The sequence below is a fragment of the Nuphar pumila genome, chromosome 13, assembly GCF_984573655.1.
Source record: "Nuphar pumila chromosome 13, dmNupPumi1.hap1.1, whole genome shotgun sequence".
Classification (NCBI taxonomy): Eukaryota; Viridiplantae; Streptophyta; class Magnoliopsida; order Nymphaeales; family Nymphaeaceae; genus Nuphar; species Nuphar pumila.
The window spans coordinates 99,661,740-99,681,341 of NC_143261.1; the positions used below are offsets into that span (position 1 = coordinate 99,661,740).

General features: G+C 36.2%; 1 protein-coding gene across 2 annotated transcripts in view; it reads right to left on the reverse strand.

Moving 5' to 3' along the window:
* Positions 1–19,602, reverse strand: part of LOC149819433 (structural maintenance of chromosomes protein 6B-like) — an 83,476-nt gene that overhangs the window by 44,729 nt on the left and 19,145 nt on the right. For both annotated transcript variants that reach the window (XM_089984673.1, XM_089984672.1), the window contains exons 8-14: positions 17,945–18,064; positions 17,590–17,724; positions 12,436–12,512; positions 12,286–12,361; positions 11,036–11,110; positions 10,113–10,217; positions 100–269 (exon numbers count right to left, since the gene is read on the reverse strand). In XM_089984673.1, the coding sequence (XP_089840799.1) occupies positions 100–269; positions 10,113–10,217; positions 11,036–11,110; positions 12,286–12,361; positions 12,436–12,512; positions 17,590–17,724; positions 17,945–18,064 (758 nt within the window). The remainder of the gene's footprint in view (positions 1–99; positions 270–10,112; positions 10,218–11,035; positions 11,111–12,285; positions 12,362–12,435; positions 12,513–17,589; positions 17,725–17,944; positions 18,065–19,602) is intronic.

Here is a 19,602-nt window from a genome sequence, read left to right on the forward strand (position 1 = left end):
TGAGAAACCCATGAAAGTTTTCTTCACTAATGGGAGAAAAGAATTGTAAGTCCATTCATCGACCAAATTAAACAGAAACAAGCACAAAATAGTGCATACAAGGGCCTATCAAAGTCGTAAATGATGATTTGAAGGTTGGGGTAGTTTGCTTCCTTGGCACATCCACGAAGAAGAAGAGAATCTTTATGATTTGTAACAATAAAAGCATTTAAAAGCCTCCCAATAGCATGTTCAATGGCCAAAGCCCAAACTTCATCTCTTACCAAGGCCTACAAAAGAAAAGAAAGATTATCAGTTCTACCTCAATTCACAATAAAAAAAAGTATTTAATCAGCATCTTCAGTTAAATCCAAAATTGACAACAAAAATTGCTAAAAGACCAGGAAATTTGAAGAGAAGGGTAACACACACACACACACACACACACACACACACACACACACACACACACACACACACACACACATATATATATAAAGTTATCATACTAAAGGAGCTTCAGATACTAGATCTTTTAGGAAAACAATTCTCCCATTTTTCAAGCAATATTTTCATAAAAAAATTGTCATTATATTATTTCTTATTCTTATTTTATTTTTCACATTTTAATTGCTTTAATCATTTATTAGTTTGATTATTATCATGCATGTAACCAATTTAGCAGATCCAAAGTAGAATGCTAGGAACAACCAGTAAGATTTGCCCACCGCAACACGGACCACGGACCACGGACACACCGATCTAGTGTCATGGGTGACAAGAACATACATAATGTCTCACACAGTGTACAACACAACACAGGTTGGAGACAGTCAATGATAGTCAAGTTACCTAGACATGCAGTCAAGACGAGTCCAAAGGCAGAATTGTCCAAGCAAAATAATAAATAAATAAATAAGTTTAATTCAAATTTTAGAACTGAAATGACAACTGTCAACTCCCTTTCCCTTTGCAAGGTACATGCCTTAGCCAAGTGCCCACCCCCTCCTTTTTCCAACATCCTTTCTTTAGACACGTGCCCAACCACCATCCTCCCTCCCTCTCTTCTTCTTCTTCTTCTTCTTCTTCAAGTGAGCCCCCTCGACGTCATTTTTTTACATAAATGACCCTGGGTGCGTTGACTGCACCCAGTGTCAGGTTGACCGCACCAGATGCCGCACCCGCGTCGCATCGACGCAGGTGCGGCACCTAGTTAGCCGAATCCCTGTGACATAGCCTTAAAACTATAACCTAATCTATTACATGTTTTTAATACAACCTCGATTCTTAATTTTTTTGAATATTAAATAGATCTTAATTATTTTCCGTAACTATATAGCTTTTGTGTGTATACATAGGGGTGGCAATCGAGTCGGGTTGGCGGGTTGTGTCGGTGGGTTGGCGGGTCAGCATACCTCAACACGAACCCGACCCGTTTATTAAACGGGTCGGCTGTGGCAAACACGAACCCGACCCATTTATTAAACGGGTAACCCGACACGACACAGTTAATCCGTTTAATAAACGAGTTGGCGGGTCGGGTCCGGGTTGGCGGGCGGGTTAGCGGGGCGGGAAAACGGGTTGGCGGGTCGGGTTCGGGTAAACAGGTTGACCCACCCGCCTAACTCGTTTATTAAACGGGTCAGTCGGGTTGGCGGGTTGGCATACCCCTAACACGAACCCGGCCCGTTTAATAAACGGGTTAGGCAGGTCGACCCGTTTACGACACGAACCAGTTTAAGCCAAACCCGAACCCGCCTAAGAAGCAGGTAGGCGGGTCGTGTCAGATTTTGCCACCCCTATGTATACATGCCCTGATGTCCTTTTTAAAATGTTTTGAATTTGTATGTTATCTTAGAATCAGAGTCATTGATATATTGAAAATATTGTGATATTATCGACTATTTTAAGATAGCTGATAATATCGAGAATATAGCAACTTATATTTCTCACGATAAATATTGCTACAGAAAACTGTCTGTTTTCAGATTTTGCTTTTTAAAAAAGCTCCAAATTTATTAAAGATAAAAATTTGGAAAAATCACTATAATTTTTTTTAAACGACCTTGGCCTCAAAATTTGGTTTGATTTGGTTCAACAGCCAAATCAAATCGATGAGTTTTGCATATTTAGTGATTTTTTTTCAAAAGATCTTGTTTTCAAAAAATATGAAATTAGAGGATTTTAAAAACAAAAAAATCACTATTAATTTCTATTAATAAAAATGGAATGATTTCAAAAAAATCTCAACTATTGGGTGAAATTTAAGAAAATCCCCAAAGAGTGTGTAATGAAATGGATTCAACTGAATAAACATGAAAGAACACACTTCAATCAAGTAGAATACTTGATTGAATAATCGCACCACCCACACAAGGGTCAAATAACTTGTTATTGCATAGAGACTCTCTTGAAATATACAAGAACAAAGGGGCCTATTTATAATACAATGAAGGCCAAAGGAGGCAGCTCCATGTGGCTGTTGGAGAGCTCCAACAGCCATATGGAGCTGTCCTTATCACGAATAAAGTAAAAAGAAAAAGAAAAAAGTACAAAGTACAAAAAACAAAATACATAAGAAATAAAAATATCAGCCCCTAATGGGTTGATGCCTATTCAATGAAAAGATTGAAATACCCTTGATGGGTATTTCGGTTTATATATATATATATATATATATATATATATATATATATATATATATATATATATATATATATATATATATATATATATATAAAATCTTAACACCCCCCCCCCTCGAACTCATGGTGAAATAAGAGAGAGTTTGCCAAGGAGGAAATGATATCGAGGTGACAGAAGCGCTTTAGTAAAGAAGTCCACTAGTTGGTACTCTGAGGGAACGTAAGGCAATGTGATGGTCTTCTTCAAAAATTCTTCACGAACATAGTGGCAATCCATTTCAATATTTTTATCCTCTCATGAAATGTATGATTGCTTGTAATATAGATTGCGCTCTTGTTGTCACAACATAGTCTGGAGGGTTCTGCAATGTGAATTCCTAAGTCCTGTAGTAGTTGCTGCAACCATACTAATTCTGATGTGGTTGTTGTCATGGCATGATACTTAGCTTCAGTGGAGGAAAGCGACACCTTCTGTTGCTTTCTACATCGCCATGAAATTAGGGAATCACCTACAAACACACATAAACTAATGGTTCAGCGCCTATCATTTACATCCAATCACCAGTCAGAATCAGAATATGCAATGACTTTTAATGAGGAAGAAGATGATAAAAACAATCAATGATTAATGGATTTCTTAATATATTTAACAATTCTCATTTCAACACGCATATGCACTGTAATGGGAGCATACTGAAATTGACTAACATAATGAATAACATGAGATATATCAGAATGAGTAATAGAAAGATAAGACAAAGCTTCAATCATTTGTCTGTAGGGAGTTGGATCTTACAGTCTTCATTTTGGTATTTATGACCTCCAGAGTATTAACCTGTTTTTCATCCGAGAGCCTTGATCTTTCAATGATCTCTGTTGTATACTTAGTCTGTGACAAAAAATAACCACGAGGTGAGTAAACTACTTCTATTCCAAGAAAATATCGCAAAAAACCAAGATTTGTCATATCAAAGTTAGTTTAAGCACATATTTGATATGATTAACTCATTGTTTATCACCTCATGTGATTATCATATCATCTACGTAAAATAATAAAATCACTGTTCCTGTATTGGAAGACTTAACAAACAACACAGTGTCAATAAAACAAGATTTAAAATAAAGTTGTGTCATCACATTACTTAACCTATCGTACCAAGCTTTGAGAGCTTGTTTTAAGCCATACAAGGCTTTGAGCAACCGAAGAGTTCCTGTGTACTAAATTCAAGCCTGGTGGAGGATCCACGTAAACTTCCTCGTCCAGATTACCATTCAAACACGCATTCTTTACATTCATTTGAAATATATGTTATTTTTTAATCGATGCTATAGCAATGAGAGTTCTAACAGTGGTTATTCGAGCAACTGGGGCAAGTGTCTCATCGCAATTTATTTCATATTCTTAATTGTATCCCTTAGCTATTGACCTGACTTTGTATCGTTCTAATGTTCCATTGTATTTGGTTTTTATCTTATAGACTCATCTACATCCTATAATTTTCCTTTCTTTAGGTAATGTTTGGATTTCCCAAGTTTTTGCCTTTTCCAAAGCTTCTAATTTATTATTCATGGACTTAATCCACTTTTTATGATGTTTAGCCTCATGATGAGATTGTGGTTCGAAATATGAGTGTATGGCAATTAGGCATGATTTATACCAAGGTTCAAAGGAATCATAGAATACAAATCTACTAGGAGCTTTTGAAATTCTTATAGATTTTCTAAGACTAGAAGAATCTAATTCTTGATTTTGGGAATATCTTTCTAAAGCACATGATGGACAATCTTTGGTACATCGAGCATAGGTTTGTATGTTATTGTGAGATAGGTTATATTATTAAGACCCCCGTTCATATTCTCATTTCCATTATGCGTGTCTTCATTTTCACTCTCATGTGTGTCATGAATATTTTCACACCTTTCATGTTCATTGACAAGATAAAAAAGAAACGAGTAGTCACAACTTTCTTGAATTTTTTTCTTGCTAAAACCAATTTCATTTTCAAGAAAAGCAACATTTTGAGAAACATACAATTTGTTTCTTTCAATGTCATAACATCTATATCTCTTTTGGTTTTCGGCATAGCCTAGAAAGACACAAGGGATTTCTTTTGGAGAAAGTTCATCATTCTTATTTGTAAGGACAAAGCATTTGCATTCAAAGACCCTTAACCTTTTATAATCGGAAGATGTTTTAAAAAGTTTTTCAATAGAAGAAATATTTTTAATGTTTTTTTAAGGCAGTCTATTTATCAAATAGACTGCTGTAAGGACGGCTTCGGCCCAAAAAACTTTCGAAACATTTCTAAACACAAGTGTTCTAGTGGTCTCAATAATGTGTCTATGTTTCCTCTCGGCTAGTCTATTTTTTTTAGTGTATGGACACGATTTTTGGTGAACAATCCCATTTAGGCCAAGATAATTTTTGAATTCTTTTGACACAAATTCTCCCTTGTTATCGGTTCTAAAGATTTAAATATTAGTTTTAAATTGATTCTTGATATAGTAATGAAATTTTTTAAAACAATCAAATACTTTAGATTTTTGTTTTAGAAAAAATATCCAACAATGTCAATTATAGTCATCTACAAACACAACATAATAGGATACTCCTCCCTTGGATACAACTGGAGCCGGTCCCCATACATCTGAATGTACTACCACAAATGGGTTCTTAGTTATAAGATGTCTTGGTCCAAAGGGCAAAGACTTCATTTTGCCAAAAATGCACTCTTCACACACAAAATCTCTTTCTTTACAATTTGAAAGAAATGGAAACAAGTGTAATTTGATCACGCTAGGATGTCCTAGTCTTCCGTGTCAAATTTCTATATCTTTCTTTTTCACAAAATTACAAAAATGTTGTTTTGATAACTCAAGATTGTTCATGACATAGAGATCCCACCTTCTATGGCTTCGCCCAATCAGCTTTCCGAACTAGAGATCATGTATTAGACAATCATTAGATGAAAATAGTACTTTGCAACCATGGTCCGTAATTTGAGAAATCGATGAAAGATTTAAATTTAATTTTGATACTACTCTAATATTTGGCATGTGAAAGATTGGAGGTCTTTGAAAAATCCCAAAACTTTTGATTTTTAAGGATGTTTCATCGACAGTTGAAACATAAAAGTCATTTAGGTTAAAATTACATTCGGACAATAAGGACTCATTTGAAGTCATATGAAAAGAAGCATCGAAGTCTAGGATCCAAGAGGTCTTACCATGGTCACCACTTATAGATATGGTCACTCCAAAAAAAAAAGGGAGATTGAGCTTTAAACATGGGTTGTAGCGCTTCCATTAGTTGAGCCAAAGAGAGTGAGCAAATGCATTTTGAGTCGTCTATATCATTCCTTTCAACCAAAGCAACTCTTTTGTCTTCTTTATAATCATTATTTTTTCTTTTGAGACAAAAAGGATTGATGTGTCCCCGTTCATAACAATGATAGCAAATTATTTTTTCATCTTTTTGTATTCATGGTCACTCCTCTTTTCATTCCTTTCATAGTTGTTGGGGTTTCTTCCATTCTCATTTTTTTATAAAATGAGGAGTTTTATAGCTTCTAATATGATTACCGAGCTTTAACATGGCAAGCATGGATTCTTTATCTTTTGAAGCGGAAGGTTTCTTCAATCTATTTTCCTCCATAGTCAATTCATCAAGAGTTTCTACCTATGTCACATGGGTGCGGGGATTCGGCACTTCCAAAAAACTCGAGTGCGGGGGTGCGGTAAGGGCAAAAATGTAATATATATATATAAGGGGGGGTTCCCCCGACGCGGCTTGGGGGTCCAATTTTTTTTGCTGGTGTGTTTGTTTGAAGACTCGTTACCCACGTTCTGCTTGTTGTGTACTTTGAGGCAACGGGACAAAATTGATGAAACGAAAGGATTGGCAATCTGATCGACCCAGCAACAGCCTGCTGCGTTCTGCTGACTGTCATGATTCAATCATGTCTGAAACTCCCTGGTCTTCACGAAAAAAAATATAAGCGCAAGGTTTGATGTGGTTTGTTGGAGAGAGAGTCTTCATGAGGCCTACGACTCCACTGCCACGACATAGGATTATTCAAATTTCATTTTATATACAGATGCACGACAGCGCACCCATCTCGTCAGGAGAACAGTGAATACCAATAGCCAGCAAGGCTACCACCATTATTATCATTTATTATGGAGAGAGAAAATCCTTTACGAAAAAGAAGGATCAACAAGGCTACCACCATCATTATCATTTATTATGGAGAGAGAAAATCCTTTACGAAAAAGAAGGATCTGGATTGAAAAGGCAGAAGCAGGAGCAGTACCAGCTGTCAGCAGAATTTTTTTTAAAAAAAATTCCGCAGCCCATTTCATAGGGCAATTTTTTTTAAAAAAAAAATCCAAAAAAAAGGACCTAAATGATCCTGGGTGCGGTCAACGCACCCAAGATCGGGTTGACCGCACCCGGTGCCGCACCCGCGTCTGCGGCACCCTGCTAGCCGAATCCCTGTGACATAGGTTTCTACTATAGATGGTATACCTATGAAGGAGAACCGACTTGGTTCCTTAAAATTCGGGTCTAAGACCATTAATAAATTGGTAGAAATGTTCCATTTTAATTTGGTTTTTACGGAGTTCTACATCTTGTGGGCAATGCCATTTTGGCTCAAGAAGAGTCAATTGATCCCAAAGAAGAGAGAGTGCATTATAATATTCCCTAATGCCCATCTCTCCTTGAGTCATGGTTCTTACCTTGTTTTGGACATTACATATGTGTGCAATATCCTTAAGACTATACATGTCTTTAAGATATTTTCGTGCATCACTAGCAAAATCAAATTTCGCCAAACTAGAACACTTGTAGATGTCCACACTATTGATGAGCCACCCAATTATCTTAGAATGACCCATCCTCCATTCTTTTCATCTTTTTTAATAATCAGAAACGGCTTTATCCATTTCCTCTCCTTGAAGAGCAACTTTCTTCCCATTTTCAATTTTTGTAAGAATGAGTTTAGGCACTTTTTTTGGTAACGTCCACCAAACCCCATGGAATGAAGACTATTACTTCTCTCTCATTCTCCATTTCTTTACAATGTGAAGAGAAGAGGTAGAGAGAGTAAAGATAAGAAGAGAAAGAGAAAGAGAATGTAATACGAGAGATGATGTGCTTCCTGATGCAACAATCCACAATTCGTTGTATTCGTCAAGCTCACGATCCACCTCTTGATATTATCACGATCTTTCCTCTAAAAAATTGCTTTTGGACCACTAAAGCTCTGATACCATGTAATAAAATGGATCCAACTCAAAAAACAAGAAAGAATACACTTCAATCAAGTAGAATACTTGATTGAATAATCGCACCACCCACACAAGGGTCAAATAACTTGTTATTGCATAGAGACTCTCTTGAAAGAGTTGAAAATATACAAGGCCAAAGGGGCCTCTTTATAATACAATGAAGGCCAAAGGGGGCAGCCCCATGTGGCTGTTGGGGCAGCTCCAACAGCCATAAAGAGCTGTCCCTATCATGAATAAAGTAAAAAAACAAAAAGACAAAAAGTACAAAAAAACAAAATACAAAAGAAATAAAAATATCAGCCCCTAATGGGCTGACGCCTATTCAATGAAAAGACCGAAATACACATCAGGGGTATTTCGGTTTATATATATATATATATATATATATATATATATATATATATATATATATTAGCAGAGTGTCGATAAGGATTGTTTCTGAAAAAAAGGCATTTTGGGGATTATTCAAAACTTTAAAAGTGGGGTTTTAAAAAGTTTTGAAGTGTAAAATAGGAAGTAAAAATAGAAACGTGTTTTAAGGGTTTTAAAAAGGTCATTTTGGGGATTGTTTGTTAGTTGTTAGTTGCTAACTTAGTTACTTATTTATCCATTTATCTTGTCTATTTTAAGGTCTTTATCTTAGTTTTCTTTCATTTTTTTATTTTCTGCATTTTTACTTATTTTTTAGAATTTTTATTTAATTTTTTATATATTGCCGAGATATTCCTGAGATTTATCAACTTTTAAAAAACTCTCTGAGAAATACCCTCGCCAAGAAATTACTGTTAACGATACAAGTGACTATGCTTAGAATCATGTTGGTGTTCGTGTTTGTGCCTATGTGACATAAATATATACATAAATACATGATACATGCACATATGTAGAGATATACATATGTATATGTATATGCATGTGCATGCGCATGCGTGTGCGTGTGCGTGTGCGTGTGCGTGTGCGTGTGCGTGTGCGTGTGCGTGTGCGTGTGCGTGTGCGTGTGCGTGTGCGTGTGCGTGTGCGTGTGCGTGTGCGTGTGCGTGTGCGTGTGCGTGTGTGGAGAGAGAGAGAGAGAGGCTTATCAATTTTTGTTACCACAAAAAAAATCAAGCTTCCAACATAGATCCAGGACAAAAATGATTACCATGGAATTCTGAAGTTCATTAGAGGTTATTTGAAATTGAGAAATTTGTTAACATCCACAAGCTTGCCTGCACCTGCACGGGCATGCAACCTTTACCTCTACTCTACTCTACTCGCAAGAAGCTAGCTTTAGGAAATAAATGAGAATTTCCAGGACCAATATTCCAAATAAAAGGAGAACAGGACTTTGAGTATAGTGTTCATTGTAAACCATCACAGGGATGATCTCTCAAAAATTTATCCAGCAGTACAGCCATGCTTAAGATAAACCAACTGTACAAGGTTCAACGAAAAGAGAATCAAAACAATAAATATCAACTAAACCTTCCTAAATATTATGCACATTAATAGTTTCATGTTTTAGAGTAAGACAAGAAATCAATAACCTGCTTTAAGAATTAAAGCATATTACACATGTATGACAAAAAACAGCTGAAAAAACTTTGCACAAATTGCAAAAGCAGCAGACTGAAGAAACCTCCAAATCCAACTACATATCCTGCATAGGTGTACAAGGTTAATTATTTTGTTGCCAATGTGTTGATAATTAGACGGCCACAATTTCTCCATTACCAAGAATACAGGCCAAATTAAGACAGCTTCAAGGAAAAATGGCACTTGATGTATTGTGAGAACACATGAAACAACTATTTATGTTCAGTTCCAAAGCAATTGCAGTGTTCCAAATCCAAAACCAAAGTCAGCAAAACATACTCATAATAGCAGCCTCCAATGCAAGTTCTAGACCTGGCAATAACATTGTGTGGGTTTCATAACCCACATCTACGAACCCTACTCATACTTTTACAATTGAAAAAACTTACCCTAATGTAGTTTCAAGAATCAATATCACAAAATCATCTTTTTACAAACATGCATTATCCTTTACTCAACATACTGACATTTGCAAACATATCAATTTGAAATTGCAATGGCTTTCATCTATATTAAAAGGAAAATATGATAGCAAAGGTACATAGAGCTGACATATCAGACTCAAAGGAGAAAATGCCAACTAAAAAATTAGACATTGTGCCCATGAAATGTTTGACTCACCACGTGTGCCCCAATAGGTCCAATAGGAGCCTTCTTAAACTTTCTGTAATGTCTCTCGATAGCTCGTAATAAATTCAGCACCTTATCACCACCAAAAGCCGTTACCTTAAAAAAAAACATCATTTTCAGAATGCACAATTGACTTTGAACCATCCATCGTGTTGAACTTAAATTGATCCATGAAGGACCGTATGATATTGCAGCCAAAGGTTATTTACGGTCTTTCAAAGTCGCTCTTGGTTTCGAGTAAAGAAGATGGGAAGATCTGTTTCCTTTAATGCTGAACATGGACGGATTGGCCATATTACATTGACATGAACAGAACAGATCTCATTATCTTTCAAATTTCAGGCTAATCAAATCAAGCTGGTAAGAGACAATGAAAGTTTCCAACAATTGATCAGACCTCTTCACAGGGAACTATATCTATTCAAATCAATCTTGAAGGATAAAATGACAAATCAATAAAGAATATCTCCTGCGACCCTTAATAGATATTAGTAATTCATTACATTATTTTGTCCAAACAAATTCTCACTGCCTGGTGGTTCCCAACCAGTAAAGCTAACTGATATGGATAAATGAAGAACATATATAATTTAGGCTTCCAGAAAGCAACAAAGAATTATCATTATCCAAATTTACTAAAATACACATAGTGGTGACAATCAATGTGAGAATCATTGATTTAGCCACAATGGAACTGTAAAACTGGTTAGCAGAAGAAAAAAGTGAACCTCAGTTTGCCCCAAACAAATTCTGAAAGGGAAGCATAAACCCATCACAGTATATAGATATGATTGGAGTTTGAGAGAGAGACAGAATGTCAAGATAAGCATAAATTCAGCACAAGATATACATATTATAAAGTTCAAATGATTCGTAGGAAGAAGTTGGAAACATGTAATGAGTAGGAACTCTACCTTATTAGTACTCTGTCGCTGAAGGGCATGGATATGAAAATTTATGTCACGTTTTTTCTTCTCATTTTCTTCAATCTGCAAGATCAAATGGGCAAAGAACAACCTTGTTACATTATTTGAACTACATTTCAATACTATTACACGTGTGAGAGTGAACAAACTCAAGAATGTGAGATCAAGAGACAAACAAAACCTTTTTTTGATAATGAATTGGAACTAAGAACTATCAGCTGTGTTTCTAGAAGGAAATTTGGCAGACTGAATAAAATAACAAGCAGCTTAGTGGTGCAAAACATGCACAATTATATAAAGGATTTCCCTAGTACTTAGAAGAACAAAGAAACGGTATACCAGAAACATGAAATCTTAAGAACCTAATTAGTAGACATGCATATAAGTATGATTTTTTTTAATTTGCCAAAGCTGCAAAATATAACATTATGGAATGGGGCATTCATTGAAAGAAAAAGATGAACCATGGTGAGCTATATATGAGCTTCCCGCTAGCATACAAGGTGTTATACACACATTTTTTCCTTTTCCTGCAAAAAGCAGAACAAAAGATTTCTACATGAACATGCACACGTGCAGACACACACATGCACATGCACACATAAAGAGGCAGCCTGGAGCCTGTGCTTATAGGCTCAACTTATAGATAGTTTAGCATAAAATACAGATATGGAAGAAACCACACAACTAAGTCACACGGACTCGCCTAAAAGGTCGATGCACCCGCGTCGACACGCCCCAACACGGGTGCGGCTTCGGACACAGTCAACTAAGTGTCGGACTCGGTCAAAGCACCGGGGCCGAGTCCGTCCACATTTTGGACTCGGTCAACTTTGACAGAGTCTATTTTTTGTCCATTTATTAAAATTAATTTAGACTCAAATCGGGTCCAGATCCGGATCCGGACCCAGCCCAGATCCAAGACGGTATCACACTCACAAGCTTCTTTATGTGTTATATTTTGGTAAGTTTGTGTTGTTACTTCAATATAATTACTTTTTTAGTTTTGCTTTAAAATTTACAATCTTATCATATATATATAGCCATGTCCCCGTGTCCAAAAATTTTGAAATTGCTCTGCACCCGTGTCCCACCCATACCCATACCCGCACCCATGTGACATAGCCGCACAACAAGAGGCTTGCATAATATCCAGAATCAGAAACGCATGGACCTGGTCCCAAGGTGATCAGTACACAATCCACACAAATTATGATACACATTAACTATATCTACACCTCTTGGATGATTTCAATTAAAGCATTCCTTGCTGCTGATATCTCGCCAGATAGAACATCCTCTTCCCCTTTAAGCCTGAAATAGAGACATTGTGATGACTGTATCCCTAAAGAAAAGGTTGTATTTAACAGCGTGAAAACCATACTTACCTCTCAAGATCTGAGGCTGCCGCATCCACCTCAGACTGGAATATCACAAGCTGATCTTCCATCTCCGATTCCTCAGCCTTCAATTTTGCCAAAGGATGGATATATCAGATAGGCAGCAAAATTGGAAACCAAACTTTCAGGGAAATGTAACCACAACTCTGACAATGTCTGCAAGTGATGGCCAACTCATTTCAAGAAAAAAAGGGTTGATGATCAACATATGAAACAAGAAGCTCCTACATGAAGACATTGTTATTCCAGTATTCAGTACAACCATTCAACGTATGTCATTCTGTTTAGTAATATAAATCCTATGACAGGATACATTTTGTTTAGTAATATAAATCCTATGATAGGATAACCTTAGTAGTGTAACAAGTATGCCACTTGACCTTTATTTATCACTTTTTTAAAGTCGACTGATGACTTGAGCAGCCTAGTCGGTCGAACAAGCCCAGTGCCTTATAGCTGTCATGGCCCTAGGCGACCCACTAGGGTGTCATCAACTAGTCTACCAGGTCAGTTTCGTTTTTTTTTTGTTCCTTTTAAGAAGAAAGTGGGTTTTCATATTATTTTTTCTCATTTCTTACAGTTCATGAACCATCTTTTGAAACTTCGTGTCTTTCACCAATCAGTTCTGCCATATGCTTATACAGTATTGAAAATTTGGAATCATTACCATACAGTTGCATGATACTTCTGTCCGACAGTTTCATGCTAAAATTTGAACCTATGGTACCCGGACACTCCATTTTGCCGTCTGTACCCGTGTCGACACATGTATCCCCGTGAGGACACACATCAACACCTAGACATGTCATTTTACCCTCGGTACATACAATTTTGTATTTAATTTATAATTTATAGTTATATTTTCAGTTTATAACTTTATATTTTAGACAGATTTTGTATTTATGTGATATTTAATATATATATATATATCATTGTCACTGATATCGCCCATATTTTTAAAATATCGTGATACTATCAGCTATTTCAAGGTAGCCGATAATATCGGGAATATATCACGATATTTTCAAAATATCGCCATAAACAAAATATCGCGACATTTTTTGAGAATTTTTTTTATTTTAAGTTTGCATTTCCTATTTTTTTGTTTCTTTTATATTTTAAAACCTTTAAAACATGGTTATTTATACTTTTGAAAGAAAAATAATACAAAACTTATTATTTTCTTAGCTTTTTTGTTGTTATTTATATTTTTTTCAATTTCCAGTACCAATGTGACATAGATCTGAACAGATCATGCTACTAACCTAATCTGTGGTCGTATTTTCTCCATGAGAAGCCAATGTTACTTGTACGTTGCCAGGGTTTTACCATTGACCAGAGTCTGCGGTTTTGCTGTAGATCTGACTTTACCTGGACATGTAATTGGGGAAAATATCTATTAATCTGACCTAAGCATCAGTTATTGTGCCTCAGCTCATTGAAAGCCATGCATTCTCAAGCATGGCTTGAGGCCAAGAACCCATAAGCCCTCTGTGCTTAAAACATAATACTTATCCCTTGTTTGTTCAAAAAAAATAATACTTATCCCTTGGGAAGAAATGAAGAAAAAGGAGACAACAGGCTTTAACACCTCAAGATCACCATTAAAAACCAATATCCAACCAACTGAGACCTTGACCTAGCAAAATCATATGGGAATCCATTTCTAAATATGGATGCTTTATTATATTTTACATCAGGAGCTTTACTTAAATGAGCCAAGAATTGCAATGTTTCAGCTTGGCTCATGTACATAACCAAACTTGAAAACACAGGCTCAAGTTCAAATCATCAAGTAGGTTCTTGAGCTGGAGTGAGATTTTACTGACACCTACTGTTTGAGGAATGAAATCGATATCCAGCCAGCCCTGTGCAAAAAGCTTTCTGAAAAGGGGCAGAACCATAACAGATGTTCAGTGGACTCTTGTTCAGCCTGGCATAAGTAAGCAATAGTTAGCCAGGAGAAACCCCCTTTCTCAAGTTGTTTCAAGTGCTGGTCTTATTCAATGCATGAGCCACACAATCTCATCCAATGCATGCGCCACACATATTTTGGCACATGTAGATGGCCCAAAACTCCAAATTATATTGCTTTGGAAGAGGTTATACACCAGAACTAATCACTGTTAAGATGGATGTCCTTTTCTTTGTATATACACAGAGGCGGAGCTGTGTGTGTGTGTGCGTGGGGGGGGGGGGGGGGGGGGGGGGCAGGACTGGGCTGTAGCCCAGTCCTGCCTCCCGGAACAGTAAAAAAAAAAATTTAAAGCCCAGCCCTGATTCCATATGAAATAGATTTTTATCCATTTTTGTAGCCCAGTCCTAGTCCAGCCCTGACTGCAGCAAATAGTTTGATTTGTCCATATGAAATAGATTTTTATTAATAATTGTAGCCATTCTTTATTTTATCTCGAAAAAAAATCGGGGCCGCTGCCCCCGAACCCCCGACTATCACACCAATCCTAGCTACGCCATTGTATATACATACGTGTGTGTGTGTGTGTATATATATATATATATATATATCTTAGTCAACCTAGGTTGAGTAGGATATTAGTCAACCTAGTTTGACTTCTCTTCTAGCCGTTGGACTAGCTTCAACAGCTAGAAGGGCACTCCCTTCTCTCCCTTTTCTCTCTCTTCTTTCTATAAAGGTGTGGGTGTCTGCAAGCATATGGGTTGAGCGAGTGATGGGTAGTTTATAGGGTTTTGACTTTTGAGTGTTTGAAGTCAGGTTGTTTGTAATTTTACATTTCTTTGTGTATTATTTGAATTTCATTCTTAATGAAATTATTTATTTTATAATTCTTGTGTTCCTTTGTTACATCTATGGTGAGTACATATTCAAATACATTGTATTTTTGGTCCTTGGTATCCATTCCGGAGTGCATCGAGATTCGTGCCATTTTCATGACATGGTCTCATAGCAAAGGACATCCATCTTAACAATCACTACAAATGGTGCTACTGCACTACATGGTAAAAGAGTACCTTCAAAGAAGTAGGGGATGAAGGATCTCAGTTTGAGCCATCTCAAATCTCTTCTAAGAATTAACTCATTCATAGGGAGCAACTGAGTCCTTTAGGATAAGCTCCTTATAAATTGAAGTCACTTTGAAAGAGCAATTAGTAAATTACTGATGTCAAAGTTTAATATCGAATATGTATATTGTTCTAGTTTTCTTAGTTAGTATAGATTTATAATCATTTTTTTTTTCTAATTATAGATTCACACAAAGAAGAACCAGCTCATGCACATAAAACTAAATGACCTTGTCTTTGTAATGAAATGTCCACCAATGAAACACAAATTCACAAGCGTCAAGAGGACAAATACAAGGTACAAGTGCACTCACATAAGCCACCAAGGGCACATAGGCCAGTAAGGGCACCAAAGAGAGATCTCAAGAAAGCATTCACAACACTTTAAAATTTATTATTTTGTTAATGGTAACAATGCACAAAGAATGCATATTTGACAAGAGGGTCAAAGTCCCTTATATATAGCAAAAGAGGGAGCTCTACTAGCTGTTAGAGCTTCGTAATGGCTAGCATAGCTAGCTATTAGGGTGCTCCCAAATGGCTAGCTCACCCAATTACAAAAATGCCCTTAATGGTCATACAAAAGACAAAATGAAAAAAAAATGTAGATATATATACAAAAACTATATATATATATATATATATATATATACATACACACACAATACACACACACACACAATGTGTGTGTATATAGTAATGAAATAAGGAAGAGCAAAATAACAAAGCCTCCAAGGGCAATACAATAACAAGTGCACAATAACAAAGCCACTACTGGCAGTACACAAAAGCTCCAAGACAAGAGCAAGCACAAACACAGGCCACTAATGGGGACAACCACAACATAAAAAAATATAATTTTTATTAACTAAGAATGCTCATGAGAAGCATAAAGAATAAGAGAGAAACTCCCATATACATACACAAAAGAGAGGCTAAAAGGAGCTCTACTAGCCGTCGGTTGGACCAGTCTAATGGCTAGTTGATATATCCGTTATTTAGCACCACAGCTACAACAAAATGAAAAAAAAAATCCCCTAATGGGCATTGACTAGAAATACAATAAATAAATACATCAAATCCCTAAAATGCATTCTAAATAATATATATACATATACATATACAATAAAAATATGTATACACAAATACAAAGAAAGTATATATAATCTAACAGTATTCATGCAATATAACAAACATTACCTAGACAATACACATACTGAAATAGATAGTAAATCAATGATGTTGAAGTAGATAAGAGTGGAGAGTGGCTAGCCACAGTTCGATTATGATTTGGTCTGCTAAGATGGCTCCTATCTCACAGAGAAAGCAGCACGAAAACAATGCAAGTCCCCTTACAGGGCAGGGGAAAAGGGATGATGACAATGACAGTGAAGAAACCTTCAGTTTTGAGAGGAATAACATCTGGGATAGAAAGACATGGAGAAAATAGGTCATGTTTTTGTTCCTTTTATGGATCATTCATTGCATATGACATCATGATGTTGGACTTATTTTGGGTGTTCATTACTTCATCTAATCTTTGAAAACTGTTCTCATATATTATATTTAGATATATACATTTAAGGACATAAAGTTGGATTTATTTTGGGTGGTCATTACTTCAACTAATCTTTAAAATCTGCTTTCATATATTATATTTAGATATATGCATTTAAGGACATAAAGCACACACATGGAACTGCATAATTATGCTAGTGAACATGTGCAAGTGATTCACAATCTTCCAGAAAGGAATCAGCTTCAACACAACTGGATCTATAAGAGATGAAAACCAAAATATGGTTTCCATCTTAGAACACCTATTTCAGCTCAGAAATATTATTTGGGAGACTAAGTGAACAAAAAGGACATTCTTAAGTAAACTGTATAATAGTAGTGAAGACTTGCCACTATGAACTTTAAAATAAAATAAGATAAAATACAAATACTAAAGACACCAGACATCATACCCTTCAAAGGCTTGCCAATATAAAGAATTAAAACAAGACAAAATAAGAAATACCAAAAAACAACATGCCCTTTACCATAGCTACAAGATGCTGGTTTCGACAAAATCATTAAATATGTAACAAAGACAACCTGCGTACTCCTTATGTGCTGGTCCTGGATTTCTTGAACTTGTTTATCCAGCCGGTCCAAACGACGTGTTAACCTCTGAATAATGTCACTTCCCCTAGTAATTTCTTGTTCCAGTTCAAGTTTCCCTCTGGTAGCCTGAAAGAGTAAAAGGTAAACAACAAACCCATGCATTGTTACCCACAGATGTACTGAGCTCAACAACTAGACAAACAATCGCATAAAAATAAACAGCAGTCTCATAAAAAAGAATCTTTCTTCCTATAACAGCATCATAATGACAGGCCCCACAAAAGGGACAATGTAAAAGTAGCAAAAAAACTTCCCAAATTATGATAATCAACAAATGGGCACGTACCTGAGAGAGGTTTTGTTGTAGCTCGTCTTTCAGTTTCCTCACTTCTGCTGTCTTTTCCATCATAGTAGCAATGTTACCCTTCTTTTCAAGAAGGCGAGCCTTCAATTCCTCTACCTTCATCTGAAAAGAATAAGAATACTCACTTGTCATGTTTCTGCTTTTCTCAAATATAACGAATTCTGTTACACCAGTAACAGCTCTATAATAAACTTTAATCCGCAGCCATGCAACTGCTCTTTCGTGTGATAATCAAATATATATTAAGACTAGCAAACTTATGTAAGTAAACAAGAGTATAAACACCAATAGCAAAATGAATTCATAGTTTAACAACTTAACAATAAAAAATTGACAGCTGTGATAGGAAGAAAAGCAAGAAGGTAGCACAAGGGTTGATGCAGTATTAGGCTAAGGACTCTGAGTTGCTCAAGAAAAGGCTGAGTATGAATGTTATCAACTTGGCAACATCCAAGTAATTATTTCATTATACAAAAACATTCTCTCACTTATCTTTTACATTTGTTTTTTGGATAACCCCCGTGAGATTCTAAAATGGCTGCATAAGAAAAAAGCAAGGAGTTAAAGTGAAAGTTGATAAAGCATCAGGCTAAAGACTTCGAGTTGTCCAAGAAAAGGTTGAGTATGAATGTTATCAACTTGCCACATTCAAGTAATTTTTTCTCATTAGATGGAAAAATAGCATAAAAGAACTAGTAGAATGTCTTTACCTTTTCACTGTGTGGGACACTTCCCGACACCGACACTCCTGGACACTGCACTGACACACTTTTTAAAATTAGGAGTGTCCAAAAATGTGGACACGCATGTCGAGTGTCCAACACCTTAAAATGTGTCTTGATACGTCGTGTCCAATGAGTGTGACACCCGTGTCCAGTGTTGAGTATCATAGACACAGGTATCCAGCTTTGTGGACACTTGTTCAAGTATTTTAGAGTTGGAAAATACTTACCTGGGAAGTATCCATCATGCATCAAGCATCCGACACTCCCATTAGTCTTGATGATTTTTTTTGGCTTTTTGAACTTAAAATCTTACATGTTCATATTACATCATTGACATCTGTGTAAATCATCAATGATCAGATTGCAAATGAGAAAGGAATGTTCATTTTATATTTTATGATTTTGTTTGCATAGTTCTCTCTCTCTCTCTCTCTCTCTCTCTCTCTCTCTCTCTCTCTCTCTCTCTCTCTCTCTCTCTTATATATATATGAGAGAGAGAGAGAGAGAAAAAAGTGTTCAAAAGTCTAGCTTTTTAAGACCCGTCGTGTCCGACAGTGACACCCGTGTCAATGTCCCACAAACATAGTTTTTCACAGATCTGGTTGAGCAATGAAAATTTTAATCCAACCATGTGGTTATTCAGCTTGTGATAGGACTTGAAGTGCATTTGATGCAGCCAATATGAAGAAGAGAAACCGACTTTAAAAGAAGAGTTGAATGATCATATATATGCACATGAATATGCTCATGAAAAACAAGAGCTTGGAGGGGAAAAAAAGGCCAATGGTAACAGTCATTGAAAAGGAAATTTGTTTGAGGAGCTTGGCCAAGAAAGTAGAGGAGTAACCACCAGGGCCTCCGCATGGTTGGTAGGAGCTGTCAGTGCAATTCACTTTATGGTGGGACATTGCAGGT